The 17,722-nt window shown below is 43.6% G+C and overlaps 2 protein-coding genes across 2 annotated transcripts in view; both read right to left on the reverse strand.

Moving 5' to 3' along the window:
• The window catches only part of LOC309396157 (surfactant protein C-like), a 353,221-nt gene that overhangs the window by 52,930 nt on the left and 282,569 nt on the right, over nucleotides 1–17,722 (reverse strand). The window lies entirely within an intron of this gene.
• Nucleotides 7,061–17,722, reverse strand: part of ARHGAP25 (Rho GTPase activating protein 25) — a 48,410-nt gene continuing 37,748 nt past the window's right edge. The window contains exons 7-11 of the mRNA XM_081960980.1: nucleotides 16,797–16,870; nucleotides 15,351–15,472; nucleotides 11,393–11,595; nucleotides 8,906–9,483; nucleotides 7,061–7,994 (exon numbers count right to left, since the gene is read on the reverse strand). Of these exons, the coding sequence (XP_081817106.1) occupies nucleotides 7,772–7,994; nucleotides 8,906–9,483; nucleotides 11,393–11,595; nucleotides 15,351–15,472; nucleotides 16,797–16,870 (1,200 nt within the window). The 3' untranslated portion in view covers nucleotides 7,061–7,771. The remainder of the gene's footprint in view (nucleotides 7,995–8,905; nucleotides 9,484–11,392; nucleotides 11,596–15,350; nucleotides 15,473–16,796; nucleotides 16,871–17,722) is intronic.

The following is a 17,722-nucleotide window of genomic DNA, read 5'->3' on the forward strand; positions in this document are numbered from 1 at the left end:
CTTACAGTCTGAGTCCACATTCATCACAACAATATTTGTGTTTTACAGTACCTTGAGCTTTGGTAAAATGATCAGCAATGTTATCTTCAGAAATACAATACTCTAGTCTGATCATGTTACCAATAACACTTTGCTGTACATTCAGATATCTTAGGTCAGTATGCTTTGTCCTTGTCTTTACAGGAAGATTGGATGCCATCTGAATCGCTGCTTGGTTGTCTTCATATACAACAATAGGCTCCCGTACATCAATCCCCATATCCAGTAGGAGTTGCTTGTAACAAACCAAATCCGTACATAACAAAGACAAACATGAGAATTCAGCCTCCATGTTGATAAACTTAAATGTTTTTGACTAATAGACCGCCATCCAATTAACGCTTTACTTAAGAATATTGCGATACCTGATGTGGATTTACGTGTTGACAAGTCTGTAGCAAAACTTGCATCAGCATATGCAGTTAATCTCAGTTCATCCTTAGTCTCTAAATATAAGGCATAGTGTATTGTCTGTTTAAGATATTTCAATACACGTTTAACAGCTTGCCAGGTTCAGCATTAAACCTGGCTAATTGATTAACACTATATGCTATATCTGGCCTCGACCAATTGCTAAGATAAGATAAGCTACCAATTAGGGATTGATAAATACCTTTATCAAATACAGGGCTTTTTATATCATCATGGCTAAAATTCTTGACCCATCGGAGTTTTAGTCGGTTTACACAGTTCCATTTTAAAAGTCCTGAGTAACTGGTTAAACTTCTCAGTTTGTGATATTTTATATCCTCCCCTAGTTTTATCTATTTTTAAACCAAGATATTGCTTAATTTCACCAAGGTGTTTTATTTTAAACCGCGTTTTAATAGTGTAATAATTTCAATAGCCTTTTGCTCAGTTTTAGTAATTAATGCTATGTCATCAGTGAACAATAAGTAACAATGAAATCATACCATTGCTTTCTTTCTTAAATAAACAAGGATCAGCCTTCCAGCTTTGAAACCTATCTTTGCTAATTCCTTCACTATGCATTGATTCCATTCATAGCCTGATTGCTTTAACCCATAAAGACTCTTTTTTAACTTCCAGCAATCAGTGTTTCTATCAGTGTTTAACCCTAAAGGTTTCTTTAAATATATAGTATGTTGCAACGGTGCATGGAGATATGCCGTCTCGACATATTCACTGCATGTCCATGCCTAGCTGCCCAAACTAATGATGCACGTAATGTTGTAGCCCTTAAACTAGGTGCAAATACCTCATCATAGTCATTGGCTGACTGATCAAAACCTTGTGCTACTAATCTGGCTTTATGGGTAACAGTCCCATCTACACTTGTCTTAACCTTGTAAATCCATTTACATCCTATTGCGTGTTTACCTGGGGGTAACTTTACATTGTCATATACCTCCAACTCTTGTAAGGATTTCAGTTCCCTATTCATTGCTGTTTTCCAAACTATCTGCTCCTCCTTAGGATACGTGGATAGTTCATGATACGTAGCAGGAACTTTATCTACTGACACGCTTGACACGATATCTGTCAGGTGGTAGTGTTACATGGGTTGAACGTCTAGGCAACTCAGGGCTCACCAGTGGACTTTCCTGTTGCGTCTGCTCCCGTTCTTCTAACTCCTCCTGACTCTGCACTTCCTCTTTAATTGTTATAGCTGGTTTTCCCATTTCATCACTAGGGAATACATGGGTGTCAATAACTACAGCATTGTTATATTCTAATTTATCCCACCCAACGGATTCAATAACTCGAGCACTAGCGCTACAGTATACTTTAGTCGTGCCTTTTTCCCAAAACCTAAACGATCTATGGTTGGCCGCGTAACCTACGAAAAATAACTGCCGAGCTCTATGTTGTCCCTTCAGTCTTACTTATGAGGGAATATGCACCCATGCCGGAGCTCCAAATGTGTGAAGATAGCTTAAATCAGGTTTTCTGCCATGCCAACGAGTGAATGGCAATTCACCAGTTGTTGTATTTACCACATTATTTAAAACATGGTTACTACACATCATAGCTTCACCCCACAGTGTTTCAGGCAATCCTGAATCAACTAACATAGTTCGAGCCATGGCTTGTAATGTTTGCCCCCTTCGTTCTATAAACGAGTTATGTTGTGGCCTATAAGGAGCAGAACGTTTATGCTCAATACCAGCTGATCTCAACATTGTTTGAAATTTACAGTTTGTAAACTCAGTTCCGTTATCGGTTACAACAGTAATCACCTTAGATTTCATTTTTCTTTCAGCAAATCTTAGCCAATTAAAGAAATGTTGAAATGTTTCTGTTTTGTTTTTCAGTAAATAGCAGAAACCGTATCTTGAATAATGATCCATGATACTCAAAATGTTAGATTGGGTAATGAAAGGTACAAAAGGCTAAGATAACAACAGCTCTTTATTTGGTCAAGTACAGGCATTCACTGAGTGAGAGGTCTGGCTTAAGGCCTCCTTGGTAGACCTTACCATTCGTTCCGCCTGGACATTGGACGCCGGGTGGAATGGGGCAACGAGGGTGTGCCAGATTCCCTGTGCCGCTAGGAACTCTTAGAATGATTTGGCCATGAACTGTGGGCCATTATGAGACACGAGCACGTCGGGAACCCGTGGGTCGCGAACAGCCTTCGTAGTGCCCTGATGACAGTGTCTGTGGTGGTGGATGTCATCAGGACTACCTCCAACCACTTCGAGAATGCGTCCACAACTATGAAGAAGGCTTGCCCGTGCACTGGCCCTGTGAAGTCTATGTGGACTCTGGACCACGGTGCTTGGGGTCGCTCCCATTCTTTTGTGGGTGTCTCTGGGGGAGCCGGCCTGGACTCTTGGCATGGTGTGCATGTGGCCACCCACCCGTGAATGTCTCTGTCCATATTGGGCCACCACACATAGCTCCGTGCCAACGCCTTCATTCTTACTATCCCAGGGTGACCCTTGTGGAGAGCCTGCAGCACAGCTACTCGCAGCTGTTTCGGGATGACCATCCAGTCCCCCCACAATAGACAACCCCGGATGGCAGACAATTGGTCGCGTTTCGTGACGAAAGGGTTGAGATCTATTTCCACCAGTCCCTTGGGCCACCCCCTCCACACCCAGTTCAAAATCTGCTTGATGATGGGGTCTTTTTCAGAATGGTGTGCGACGTCTCTGGAGGAGATGGGTCCCGAGTCTAGGCAGTCGATCAGGAGTACCACGGCCTCGGGTGTCAGGTCGGCGATCAGCTCCGGTAGGGGGCATCGACTCAGTGCATCTGCGTGTCCCAATGTGGTGCCCGGACGGTGGATGAGCTGGTATGAGTATGCTAACAGGAAGATTGTCCAACGGGTCATGCGGGGGGAGAGTGACACCAGGGTCGGGCGGTCTCCAGCCAGTAGTCCCAGTAGCGGCTTGTGGTCTGTCACCAGGTCGAAGTCCCTGCGAATACAGGTATTCGTGGAACCACTTAACCCCCGCCACTGCGGCCAGCACTTCCCAGACCAGCTGGCTGTAGTTCCGTTCAGTGAGTTCATTCCCTCGGCCCGGGGAAAAGCAGTTCAGTGAGAAGTTTCCCAGTAAGTCAAAGGGTTCCCCTGGGTGGAGAAGAGGTGGTTAATTTTATTATGATAACTTTTATGTTATTCTCTTTTCAGGAAACGTTTTTCTTCTGAGGAGAGGCTGCCTGTTATGTTTCTTTTAGGATCTTTGGCCTGCCACACTTTCTTACAATTTCCTATGTGTTTTAGTAGTGTAGTAGTTGGGAGGGGGGAATAGAAAGGAGTAGGATTGTGGAATGTATGTTGTCATTCTTTTATAGAAGCTCAAGGTCATCTTTTGTCTCCGCACCTCGACACCTGACCGGAAGCAGAGGGGTGTAGATGCCAGCGTGGAAGATGATGATTGGAACATGTGATGGATTTGTGGGTGTGGGGATAGATCATGAACTTTCAACTGGGTGGAATTCCAGGAAAAAGATCAGAGTTGGAATTCCATGGACGTGCTAACTTGCCTGTATGAATAAATTGGAACGTTAAGGAAGATTCTGCCTTGGACAATGATTTATTTCATACATGGTATTTAGAACGCTAACACTCACGTTTAGTTGTCCGAAATGGTCCGGGAAGCCCATCAGAGATGATTGTATGGGGATGGATTGAATCTCCATTCCTTTCATCTTCTAACGGGGTGTAGAAAAGTCTTTTCCAGCCCCCTCCATCCTCTTGCCAGATGCAATAAATCTGGAAGCAGATTCCTTTGCCTTTGAAGTGTCGGTTCTCAGCTTCTTATCACCAAAAGCTTTCTCATTATTTCTTTGCTGATATTTTACGCTGTCCGGGTCAGCGTTTGGAATTCAGCACCGCCCATCACCAGCCCCTCCCCCCTTCCGAGGGGGAGGGTGCTGGTGCTTTATTTTAAAGGCAGAGTTGGAATAATGTCAGCGTTCTAAATACCATGTATGAAATCAATCAGAGACCAGGCAGAATCATCCTTAACGTTCCAATTTATTCATACAGGCAAGTTAGCACGTCCATGGAATTCCAACTCTAATGTTCTTCCTGGAATTCCACCCAGTTGAAAGTTCATGATCTATCCCCACACCCACAAATCCATCACATGTTCCAATCATCATCTTCCACGCTGGCATCTACACCCCTCTGCTTCCGGTCAGATGTCGAGGTGCGGAGACAAAAGATGACCTTGAGCTTCTATAAAAGAATGACAACAATACATTCCACAAATCCTACTCCTTTCTATTCCCCCCTCCCAACTACTACACTACCAAAACACATAGGAAATTATAAGAAAGTGTGGCAGGCCAAAGATCCTAAAAGAAACATAATTACAGGCCTGACACTCCCTATAAAAGGGCTGCTGTCAGACTAAGCAGTTGCTGGATTGTACAGACTGTTCTACTGTTAATAAAGAGCTGTTGCTGCCACAAGCCTGTCTCAGCCTTCTCAATACCCAATCTAACAGTCGCTAACAGTAGCAAAACTCACAGTACCTCACGATACATCTAACAAGCAGTATTCACCGATCAGCATCTAACAAACAGAGAGCGAACAGTCATTCTGGCTCCATCCAATGGCTGCTTGAGGTAATAGCAACCAATCACATTACAGCAGTACTTAAAGTTACAGTACTACCATCATGGTTTATATATTGCTGACCCAACTGTTAAGCTTACATTCCTAACAGTTTCCCCCAACAAAGTTTATATTCAGCCACTGTTCTGCCAAATTATGCGAAGGGACAAGGATGTGATGTGGAATGCCATTTGCCATGCCTTTAAAAAGTGCCTTTTCAAGAGGACAGATTGATGGAAGATGCCAGGGCTTGCTCCAAGAAATATTTCCTTCTGTGCCCAGATGACATGGACAGAGAGAAAGGGGTTTAAATCCCAAATTCGCTTCAAGCCAATACAGAAACCGCAATTGAGCAGTCAGAATGCGACCCAGAAGCAGATCAGATCACGCAAGCTCAAATTTATCCACCATCTCGTCTCGATTTTATAAAGGAAAATCTAGATAACATTCCAGAGAGGCTGGGAAGGGAGGATTTTAGCATCCCAGTCACACTTGGATCTTTTGATAAACTAATATTTCTCCATCACTTTAATAGTTAAAACTGGACATAGCTTAGTCACTGTGTTAGGCTTCTACTCAGGGGTGACATTCTACCGGTTTGGGCCCGTTCACCCAAACTGGTAGTAAAAAATGCTACTGGTTCACAGAACCAGTAGTAAAAAAATAGTAAAAAAAGTTTTAAAAAATATATTCCAACGATTGCACATTGCACAGCTGATCTTTGGGATTTTCTTTTACTTTTTAAGCATTTTTTTTACTACAGGTTCTCCGGAAATGCGGGGGTGGGGAGGGATCTGTTTTTTTCTCCCAGCAGGCTTCCCTGAAGCCTGCTAGGCCATAAATGGGGGGAAAGAGAAAGAAAGAAAGAAAGGAAGGAAGGAAGGAAGGAAGGAAGGAAGGAAGGAAGGAAGAAAGAAAGAAAGAAAGAAAGAAAGAAAGAAAGAAAGAAAGAGGAGGGAGGGAAAAAGGAGAGGAAGGAAGGACTGCAAATCTGGCACTAGACGCAGCTTCAGAGGGTAATCCAGGGCAGGAAGGGACCTGGAGATCATCTAGTCCAACCCTGCTCCAGCATGACATTGTTAAAGTGAGTTTCTGTCTTTTGATCACCCAGTTGCATGACTACATAGCCATGCCCACCCAGTCACATGACCCCTCACCAAGCCACGCCCCACCAAGCCATGCCCACAGAACCGGTAGTAATTTTTTTTAGATTTCACCACTGCTTCTACTGAAAAAGGACCTTTAATGCTTTAATGTGGCATCCAAAATATTCCCAGCAACGTTTAGTGTTTACGCACATGATTTTTAAAAGGAAAAATCCCAAAGCTAACTTCAAGGCATTAACTATTTTTCCAAGTCCTGTATATTTGTCTAATTCGAAAACTGGACGCTTTTTTTTCTTCTTTTAATTCCAGCTCTGAATAAAATTTCCAAGTTGGAAACCAGGCAAAATGCCTCTCACCTCATGGACTTGCAAGGTGTAATGGCATTTCTCCTTTGCAGAAATATTGGTGGAACAGAGAGAAAGCCGAACCGGTTGTTGCAAGGACTGGCTGGCCCCGCCCACCCCTCCTCTCCCCTCCTTGGAGTCTCCATGCAGCCCATTTTGGATGCCAGGTAAGTGCAGAGGCTGCGTGGAGGCTCTGGGAGGGTGAAATATAGCCCTCCAAGAAGTCCAGAAACTGGCCCATTTCCAGCATCCGGAAAGCCTCCAGAGCCCGGGGGAAGCCATTTTCACCTTCTCGGAGGCTCAAGAAAAGTCTCCGGAGCCTGGGGAGGGTGAAAATACCCCCACCCCTGCTGTGGTGCAGGAGGCTGAGTAGGATACGCCCACCATGGCCAGACCCACCCAGCAACCAGGCAGAGTGTGAAGTTTCCAAAAGATGCCCTAATTAATTTACGAGCCTCAAGACAAAGTTCAAAAGAAATCCAGACATTTATTAGGAACAACATTTTGGAATGTTCTGCTGCAAAGCCAAATCTGATTTCTGGTTAATAGTGTCTGAACTTTACCCCTCCCCTCAGTCTGTGTCATAAATCACATCCACTAACGAGGTGCTGCAGCAGGCTGTAAACTTTCGCATCTCTCGCCTGTTGTAGAAATCTGAGATCCGACCCTGGTTGAAGGTATGCATGGAATTCTCCCTCCCTTCAATGTCAACTTGATAATAGGCATGGAAACACTTTATAAGTTGACACAGAGAATTGGTTGCTAAACCTTTTGAATCCCACCCCTGATCGTATGGAATACAAAGAACAGGACAGAGAAACATACAGGGAGATGGCAAGTTTACTTATTTAAGACACATTTGTATTTTGTTTTTAATCATTTGCAAACAGGAATAAAATGTCTTAGTTGGAAAAGTAATATACAGAGAGACACCAGAATCAATCCTCTGGAGCAGGGGTCTCCAACTCTGACAACTTTAAGACTTGTGGACTTAAACGCCCAGAATTCCTCAGCCAGCAAAGTTGCCAACCTTGTCAACTTTAAGACTGGTGGAGTTTAACTCCCAGAATTCCTCAGCCAGCTGCTGGCTGAGGAATTCTGGGAGTTGAAGTCCACCAGTCTTAAAGTTGACAAGGTTGGAGATCCCTGTTCTGGAGGGAATGGAATCCAGTCTTGGTGAACCCACCAGGGGTTCTGTATTGAATCTATACAAATGTTAAGTACAACAGTCCTTTGACAAAGAGGAATCACAGCTGGTCTGCCCACTCTGTCCTCTCCTCAGTTCTTGTGGGCACCTGGCCTGTGGACTTCAACAAGTCTTCATTGTGTTGGTTCTCCTCGTTGACCTTCCTGGAACATTTAAGGTTCTGGAGCTCAGATTCCATCTTTGCAGATTTAGATTTTTCTTCTTCAATCTCTTTATTAAGCCTCACCACTTTGGTCCAGACGTCAAAGTTCTCCTTCTCGAGGCTGCAAAGGAAGAGCAAGTCATATCAAGCCACGACTCCAAAGAGCGAGTCCCGTACTACAGTATGATGGGGAGGAAGGAGGCAGAAAATCTGGGGCCACCAACCTGTGGTCAGTTGGACCTAAAGGTTGAGGAATTCTGGGAGTTGAAATCCACAAGTCTTAAAGTGGCCAAGGTTGGAGAATCCTGCTCTAAAGAAATGCATGAACGACCAGTTGGCTGGAATGAGGCGATAAATTTAGAAAGACCCTGAAATCCAGACTACTGGAATTCAAATTAAGACCCTGCCCCCAAATGCCTGCCCACTTTTCAGCACTGTCGTAGCTTTAATGGTCATTAAATGAAGGATCATTAGTTGAGGACTGCCTGTAGAGTTACCGTACTTTTCGGAGTATAAGACGCACCTTCTCCGCTCAAAAAAGGGGCTGAAAATCTGGGTGCATCTTATACACTGAATACAGCATTTTGTAAAAATGGCCATGCATAGCTTGTAGGAGGCTTTCAGAGAGCTCCTGGGGGCTGGGGAGGGCAGAAATGAGCATAAAATGGGCCCTTTTTTGCTCAATTTTGCCTCCCCAGCCCCCAGGAGCACTCTATAAGCTTCCTAATGCCCCCCCTTTTTTTTTTACAAAAAACGGGCCCATTTTCGTGAAAAAGGGCCTTTTTTGCTCATGTTCCCCCCCCACCCAGGAACACTCTACAAGCCTCCTAAGGGCTATTTATGCTCTTTTTAAAAACAAAAACAAAAACGGGCTGTTTTGGGGAGGTTTGCAGAATACAAAAACTTTCTTTTTAAAATTTGCCTCTTCAAAATCTTGGTGCATCTTATACTCTGGTGCGTCTTATACTCTGAAAAATATGGTAGTTGGCTGGAGAGAGAGAGAGATGGAATCGACCAAGGTGTTCGCATTACCTTCTCATTTGCTCCTCGTAGCTATTTTTCTGTGCTGCCATCTCCTCCTTCAGCTCTGCAATCATCTTCCTGAGAAGTTCAGGGTCTTCTGGATATACGTCCTCCTCCTCCTCCAACGGGAGCTCCAGAATTGTGGCGCCATTTTCTTTAGACCTGGGTGAGTCATTCGTCTGTAAACACATTCCGAAATCATCTCCCCGTTGGCCTGAAGAACTGTGGTTGGCCTCGCTTGTGTCACCCGGCTCCACACTGGGGAGACTGCCAGAGTCTGAGGGTTGTGTGAAGCTGAAGAGTTTAGAAATTCCCTGAGACAAAGTTCTTTTGTGACCTCCTGAGGGAGAATTAGGGCTGGGCTGGACCATGGATGAAGACCAAAAGTTGCTACTGAAAATGTCTGCCCTGTCCATGTTTTGGTTCCTCCTGTTGGAAGAGAAACTCTCAATGCATCTCCGATTTGGAAGAGTCTGAGTCCTCTTTCGCATGGCCTGGGTCTCCGCAGACTGAGGTTCTCCTTTCTCTTCTGCCGACGGAGCCGAGCCGTCACTTAATTTGGAGTTGGAAGCTTCGAGATCATCTTTCTGAAAACAAAATGGACACAAAATTTGGCCCATTGGACACAACCAAGCACGCCCCAATTAACACATAGGGGCCTGACCTCACCACTCCCCCATCTGTCTGTTCCACCTGACTGATTGTTTGGGGGAGGAGGAAAACGTTCACTTTTAATGAGGTGAAAACCACAGGGACATTCAGAGTCAGTTTTCACCCGTCTGTGCCAATAGGATACATCCAATAAAAACGATTCTTTGAGGAATTCCCTTTCCTCGCAGTACTGTTTGCTATGGGTGTATTAGGTGGAAGCCCAACGCTCTCCCTTTAAATCCTTCCATCCCTCACCAGTCAGTTAGAACTGAAGAAGCTTCTTGGATGAGAAATGAAATGTTTTCAAAGGGGAAAAAAATCTAGAAAGTCCAGGGGCCTTTTGGAAAAAGCACCTTTGGGACAACCAGGACCTGGATGACCCTGGACCCATGATGGCGAACCTGTGGCACACGGAGCCATTTGTTAGGGCATGCGAGGCGTTGCCCTGTCAACTCCAACGCGCATTTGTGCGCTGGCCAGCTGACTTTGGCCTTCTTTTAAGGCGGGAACAGACTTCCAGTTTGCCCATAGGGCCAGGGAAGGGGGGGCGGGGGGGCTGTTTTTGCTCTCCCCAGGCTCCTAGAATGCCTTTGGAGCCTGGGGAGGGCGAAAAAAGCATGGCAAAAGCCGGGGGAGAAGTGCTGGTCGCGCATGCATGCGTGGGTGTGGGTGTGAGTGGTCGCACATGCATGCACGCTGGGGTCACGTGCATAGCATTATGGGTGTGGGCACACCCGCGCATAACCCCCCTGCGCTTCCCCCTCTTTTGACACACAATCCAAACTGCCCTAGACCCTCCCACGTCTGATTACTCTGCAGACTGCTCTCCTGCCAGGCATTAGGAGACAGATCTCTGTGTGGAGGCCAGAAATCTGGTCTCTCTCGAAGCCCAAGATGATCATGCAAGCCATGGTCCAGTCACCAGTGTAATTTCAAGCTTGACCACTGGGACCTGGGAATTCCCACTCAAAACCCACTGCCAATGAAGCCTGTTCAGTTGTGGCCAAAACTGTGTCAGAAGAGAAGCAAACTCTGTCTTAAATTGGCCAACAGCTAAAGGTGACTTTAAACTGCCTTGGAAGGACCCAAAGTGAACATCAAGAGGACACGTATGTCTGTGTGTGTGTGTGTGTGTGTGTGTGTGTATTTATACATACATACATACATACATACATACATACATACATACATACATACATGTTGTGCTGTATTTGTGCTGATAAATAAATAAAGGGAGACTAGTATAGATCCATTTCAAGCTATTTAGCTCTCATCAGCTAGCCATACCCTTACTGGGATTCGAACCTGGGCTATATTACATATTAGGCAGATGTCGTAGCCACTAAGCCACAGGCTCTCCTCCTTATCAGCTGAGCCAGGGAAATAGGTATGTATTTGTGTTACAACCCCTGGTATGCCCAAATATGGGAGGGAGCTCACTACTCCCTCTTTCTGTCCTTTATTTATTTATCAGCACAAATACAACACAAATATAAAAAGGCAACATTAAAAAAAAAATCATTTTCTGCCTGGATGGTCTTCTGTGAGGTTTTATTTGCAGGCAGGATTTCAGGGCTTGTAGTTGCAATGCTGTCTTTAAGTTTTCATGCTTGAAGCAGTTATTAAAATAGTAATTTAATTTCGCTGTTCTTGTTTTAGCTAGCTTCCTTCAGCGCCCCCTGTAGGCCAAACGAAGGAGCTGAAATCTGAGAAATCAGCGTTTTTTAAAACTTTGTAGGCGATTTCAATACTGGCACAAAAACCAGGTTTTTGCTTACATGGGCAGCTGCACTCATGGGTCCCTCCAGGTGAACCATGGGATTAAAAAGCCCAGCAGGCACTCACAATTTGCAACAGGCTCCTGTTGTCCCTCCAGGCCATGGATGGCCGCTGGACAGCATCCCAACCGACAGAGCTCCGAAGCACTGGAGCCTTCGTGGAACTGCTTTCGGAAGGAGGGGGAGAAGGCCTTATGTCTTTGACCCCTGGGAAGAGCTTCTCGTGGTCACCGATCATTATGGTCATCACCTTCTGAATCTGAGGAGTCCCTGTGGGAGAAACCAAGAAAGCACAAGGGGCAATGCTTTTAACACCCAACAGAGTGCAAATGGAAGTGGCTCACAGCCTTCGGTTCCCATTACCAGGCTACTGGGAGCAATTTTTCGGGCCGGTCTGGAGAAATTGGTCATGGAAGGAGATCTCCCAAAGGTGGATTGTGCAAAAGTTCTATGTTACAGGTTGTCCTCAACTTACAACCGCTTAATGACTGTTAGCAACAATGGCACTGAGAAAAATGACTTATGGACATTTTTCACACTTAGGACCATTGCATAGAATCCCCAGGGTCATGGGATCAAAATTTGGACGCTTGTCACATTTAGGACAGTCACAAGTGTAGTAATCACTGAAAATTTAAATTTTTAGGCATAATCGGTTTGTCCAACCGAAAGTGATCAGGACATTAAAAGGTGATTTCGGTTACAAAAGAAGGTTCCAATTTCCTAGCTGGATTCCCTCTTCCAGTAAGAGAGACGATTGCATTATTGGACAAAAGAATAATTGATCTCCACTAAGATGATGGCTTTTCTAGAATCGATAACAGGATTCAAAATTGATTGGAAACCAGAGGTGTTTCTATTAGGAATAATGACGTCAAAATATAAAAAAGAGACTTGGTATTTAATCATACTCATAATCACAGCGGCGAGGATTGCCTTCGCTCAGAAATGGAAAAATAAATTGACACCAAATGAAGACGGACTAATAAGAAAGGTTTTGGACTGTGCCGAGATGGACAAGTTAACAAATTCAGGGAAAAGAGAAGATAGAATATTATCGGACATGGGAAAAATGGTATAGGTGGTTGGAGGAAAGAAATAAAGATTAATGAAAGAATATAACGAAAGCTATAAGTTAAGGAGAACTGGCATATACACACATACCCAAGAGAAATAAAGTTTAGCAAAGGTAATAGCCAATATATTAGATAGATATGTAAAGGGTAATGAAATAAGAGGGTTAAAAATTGTGAAACCTAAGTAAAACATATTAGGAGGAGGAAAAAGCATAAAGAGAATTGTTCTGATTTGAAACTGCTACAAGAAGGATGGGGCTTGACGTCGCAACGACACGACATGCAATCTTGGAGCTCCAGGATTGCTGTCGATATCTCTGCTGAGAGAGTGTGTCGAAATGGTGAGATAAATTTTACCATTAGAGAAGAGAACACCCAAAAAGACTTGGAGTACAATTAAAATTGAAGACAGAAGAGAATAAGCGGCGAATTAAGCCTGAATTAAACTTAGTGTGTTATCTTTTTTATTTTTATTTTTTTATGGATGGATCTTTTACAAATGCCTCTTACTTTTTAAATTGGACTGGTTTCTTTTTTCCCTCTTCTTCTATTTTTCTTCTTTTTTCATATTGGTGGATTATGATTTTCTTTCTCTTCTTTTTTCAATGCTCAGCTGGATTGTTTGCTTTTAAGCACTTTTTTTTAAGTTCTAATTTTAAAGAGAAGGGTAAAAGCAGAGGGAAAAGAAGTAACACTGCCACCTAGAGGCTGGAGGCTTGGAAACATTGTTTTTTTTTTCTTATTTCCTTTGAACATCTGACTCATATCTTATACTTCAAGGCTCCTGATTTTGTTTATTGAAAGGGATAGTGGGAAGAGTATGACTTGTTTATGCAGGTGCTCTTCTGGAGTACTATCAATAGTTGGACTGGAGTGAAGAGGAAGCCTTGACTTGAAAGATTATAGTGAACTTGTTTGAAACTTAACAAAAAAGGCTTGGATGTTTTAGTGGCAGTGTTTATAACCTGGAAGAATGGCGCAACATGAAGAAGAAAAAGAATTAATGTTGCAAATCATTATGTTAGAAATTCAAAAAGATTTGTACAGAAAACATTAAAAAGAGAATGGAGAACATAGAACAAAACCCAGAAAAAATAGAGGGAAGAGTTGAGAATATTTACAAAACGATGATGAAATTTGAGGATAGCGTTCAAAAAATTGAAGAAAAATATGAACAAAGTGATAAGAAAATTGTTGATATTGACAGCAAATCGAGTGTGATTGGAAATGACAGGAATGTTGGAATGTTGAAAGGAGAGATTAACGAACTGGAACTCTATCTCAAACTTCAAAACATGGAAGAAGAAAAGGAAGAAAATCTGGCAGAAACAATGAGAGAAATTCTGGCAGAAGCATCAGTGATAACTAAAGGTAAGTGGATGGAAGGAACAGATGGAGGGTTTCGAGTCTTTACAAGATATGCAATGAACAACAAGGTGCCAAGAGAAGTCCACATAAGACTTATGAAGAAAACAATTAGAATACAAATACCACAAATGGCAAGAGATATAGGACTGCACTACTATTGGAAGGATATAGGATGATGAAATGAAATGTTATAATAAAAATTAAGCTAAACTTAGTTAAATTTAGAGTTTTAAGTATAAAACAAAATAATAATAGTTGTAGCTAAATAAATGATTAACAATGGTAAATAATGCATATATATACATGAAATTTTACACAAATTGTGAGGACCATGGAGAGGATGTTGAAAAGCTTTGTTATAAAAGATAAACAATTCTATATAGAATAGAATATAAAGATGTAATACTATTGGATGATTTCAGGATGATGTAATGAAATGCCATAATATAAATTTATTTTAAATTTAGAATATTTTACATAAAAAGGATGTAACAATAGCTGTAGTCAAATGAATGTTTAATAACCATAACAATTGCATACATATATATTAGATTGATGATATGAGTCTTTATGTAAACTGCAAGTGAAGACTATTGTAAGAATGCACAAAGGTTTTGTAACCAATGCACTCTAACTATTTGGAGAAGGGTTTTTATTTTGTGTATATTTATGTTTGTTTTATGCGTGCATGTGTGTGCATGTGTGTATGTGTATGTATGTATGTATGTATGTATGTATGTATGTATGTATGTATTTGTGTTACAATCCCTGGTATTGTATATGGGAGGGAGCTCACTACTCCCCCTTTCTGTCCTTTGGCTCATTACAGGAGACCATCCAGGCAGAAAACCATATTTTTATTTTTAATGTTGCCTTTGCTATGTTTGTGTTGTATTTGTGCTGATAAATAAATAAAGGTCTATATTTCTAAAAGTCTCCCTTTATTTATTTATCAGCACAAATACAACATATATATATAGCCGAAGGACAGAAAGGGGGAGTAGTGAGCTCCCTCCCATATTTGGGCATACCAGGGTTTGTAACACAAATACATACATACATACATACATACGTGTGTGTGTGCATATATGTTGTATTTGTGCTGATAAATAAATAAAGGGAGACTAGTATAGATCTAGTATATGGATCTATACTAGTCTCCCTTTATTTATGGTATGCAATGTTAATTGATTCTGGGAAGCGCAATGAGTACCCAAAATGATGAGTGCCAAACAAATTTGTCCCCTTAAAGAATAACGCAGTGACAAGGCAAGCGACATTTTTAGTTTGTGTGTGTTGAGTACTAAACAAACGATGAGTACCAGGGGCAAAACCTTCATGGCACAATGAGTTTCAAAGCAGTTGAGTACCAAGCTCCCACTAGTAGTATTCATCACTTTGGTTTCCTAGATCTACCTCAAAGGATTGACGGAGAGGGGGCTGCACATGAATTATAGACAATCTGGAGGTCTCCAGGCACAGGGCAAGAAGCCATTGACAGCAATCTTACAAACATCTGGCCCCTTAGAGATCCACAACTGAGTCCAAAACCCTTGTGCAAGGAGCGGGTTCCAATTTCACCTCTCATAATAGTCACTGGATCTTCCATCTGGGGCCGGATGAGGTTCACACCAAACACGGTGGCCAGGTTCTCCACGCTCATCTTGTTGGTGTCAGAACTCTGCTGGACTTCATGCAGGAACCTGTTGGGATTGAAACCAAGGTCATCACCTGGGTGATCATAAGTTGCAAGGGAGGAGCAGATAAGATGGGGATAGAAACTTGATCACAGAGGAAAAACATTCTCTAGGTCCATGATGGCCCACCTGTGGCATGCGGAACCATTTCTAAGGGCACGCGAGGCATTGCCCTGTCAGCTCCAGTGTGTATGTGCATGCTGGCCAGCTGATTTGCAGCCTTCATTTTCGGCCATGTTTCACCCTCCGGATGTTCAGGGAAGCTTCCTGGAGCCTCCGGAGGGAGAAAAACAGCCCAACTGGCAACCGGAGTCCGTTCCCAAACTTTCAGTTTGCGTGTTGGGCTGTTTTTCGCCCTCCCCAGGCTTCTAGGAAGGCTCTGGCGCCTGGGGAGGGAGAAAAATGGACCTAACAGGTTCACCGGAAGTCGGGAAGTCGCCTCCAGAGGGCCTCTGGCGGGTCGGGGGAGGCCGTTTTCACCCTCCCCAGGCTCCAAAAAAGCCATGCATGCATGCGCAGAGCAGGGGGGGGCAGGAGGCACAGCATAGAGGGAGCATTAAATTATAGGGGTGGGCACGCAAGCGCATGCGATAACACACACACGTGCTTTTGGCACCCAAGGCAGAAAAGATTCGCCATCGCTGCTCTAAACAGACATCCCATTATAAACCCTTCAACAGAGAAAAATTTCAAACAAAATGGACATGTCTGAACATTGGAATTTGTGTTAGAATGTATTTTGTATCGCAACTGCTGCAGGATGACTCAGCCAGTAGATTGCAGGGTTTGGTTTGCATCTATGGTTATAATCTATGGTCCTTTATGGTCTGAGGAGAGTTTCCCATGACAGTTGAAATGGTTAAGCAGCGAGGCCCACAGTGACTGTACACTGTACACTTTATTTTGACCCGTGTGACTGTGCAACCATCCTCTGCTACAAATCTCTATTCCTATGGTAGGCGGTGACTCAGTGGCTAAGATGCTGAGCTTGTTGATCAGAAAGGTCGGCAGTTCGAATCCCTAGCGCTGCGTAACGGAGTGAGCTCCTTTGTCCCAGCTTCTGTCAACCTAGCGGTTCGAAAGCATGTAAAAAATACAAGTAGAAAAATAGGGACCACCTTTGGTGGGGAGAGAACAGTGTTCCGTGCTCCTTCGGTGTTGAGTCATGCCGGCCACATGACCACAGAGACGTCTTTGGATATGTTGGATATCCATTTGTCTGAAGTGGTGTAGAGATTCCTGCCTAAGCAGGGGGTTGGACTAAAAGACCTCCAAGGTCCCTTCCAACTCTGCTATTCTATTCTAAAGTCTTGAAAGAAGTAAAACCTACCGGCAGATGTAACTCAGAAGGTTATAGTTGTCCGGGGGTAAATGTGCCAGCTGCTTCACTAGCTGTGGGTGACCCTAGAATGGTATAAGGATGGTTTTAATTAAATGGTCATGTAATCATCTTTTGCGAAATTCTAGAAGCAAAGTCAACGAGGAAGCCAGATTCCCTTAACAACCATGTTCTGTCCGGGCCTAGGCTTCCCCCAAAAGCACGAGGCAGAGTCCTGGTCCCAACAAAACCCCTTTTATTAAACAAATGTGAATTCCTCTCATTCACATTCAGCCAAGGCCTGGCAAACAGTCTTTCAAAGGAATATTTACAACTACAGAGCTTATCCAACTTGGAAAGCTACCATGTAAATATTTTCCCAAATGAGGTGCTGTGCAAGGAAAGACTGGGCACAGAGTCTCTGAGATTCACGGACAGATCTTGGCACTCCTGAAACTAATCTAACAACCAAATGAATGAATTGTTTCCTGCAAAAGCCCACTCCCCTTTCACGCCTCTTTTATTTCCTATTGGAAGGGCCCATCACCTTCCACCTGTGGCCTTAGTCCCGAGTTTACCCTGATTTCTGAGCTGTTCGTTTCTTCTGGCAGCTCTACGCATGCACACACTGGGAACAAGCTCCAGCTGTTCCTCTGCCTCACTGCTGTCTAGCTCGGAAGGCAGCTAATCACTGCCAGACGGCCTCGGCCCTGTCTCTGCCTCTGATGCAGAGCCATCGTCTGAGCCTTCCCCAGACTCTAGGACTGGCCCATGCTCCTCCCCAACCTCCTCACTGTCCGACTCTGCTGTCAGCTCCACTGGCTGCTGGGGGTGGGGGGCACAACAGTTACTAACTTAACAACTGCAAGTGATTCACTTAACAACTCTGGCATGAAAGATCATGAAACAGAACAAAACTCACTTCACAACTGTCTTGC

The sequence above is a fragment of the Natrix helvetica genome (genome assembly GCF_964273705.1).
Source record: "Natrix helvetica genome assembly, chromosome: 8".
Classification (NCBI taxonomy): Eukaryota; Metazoa; Chordata; class Lepidosauria; order Squamata; family Natricidae; genus Natrix; species Natrix helvetica.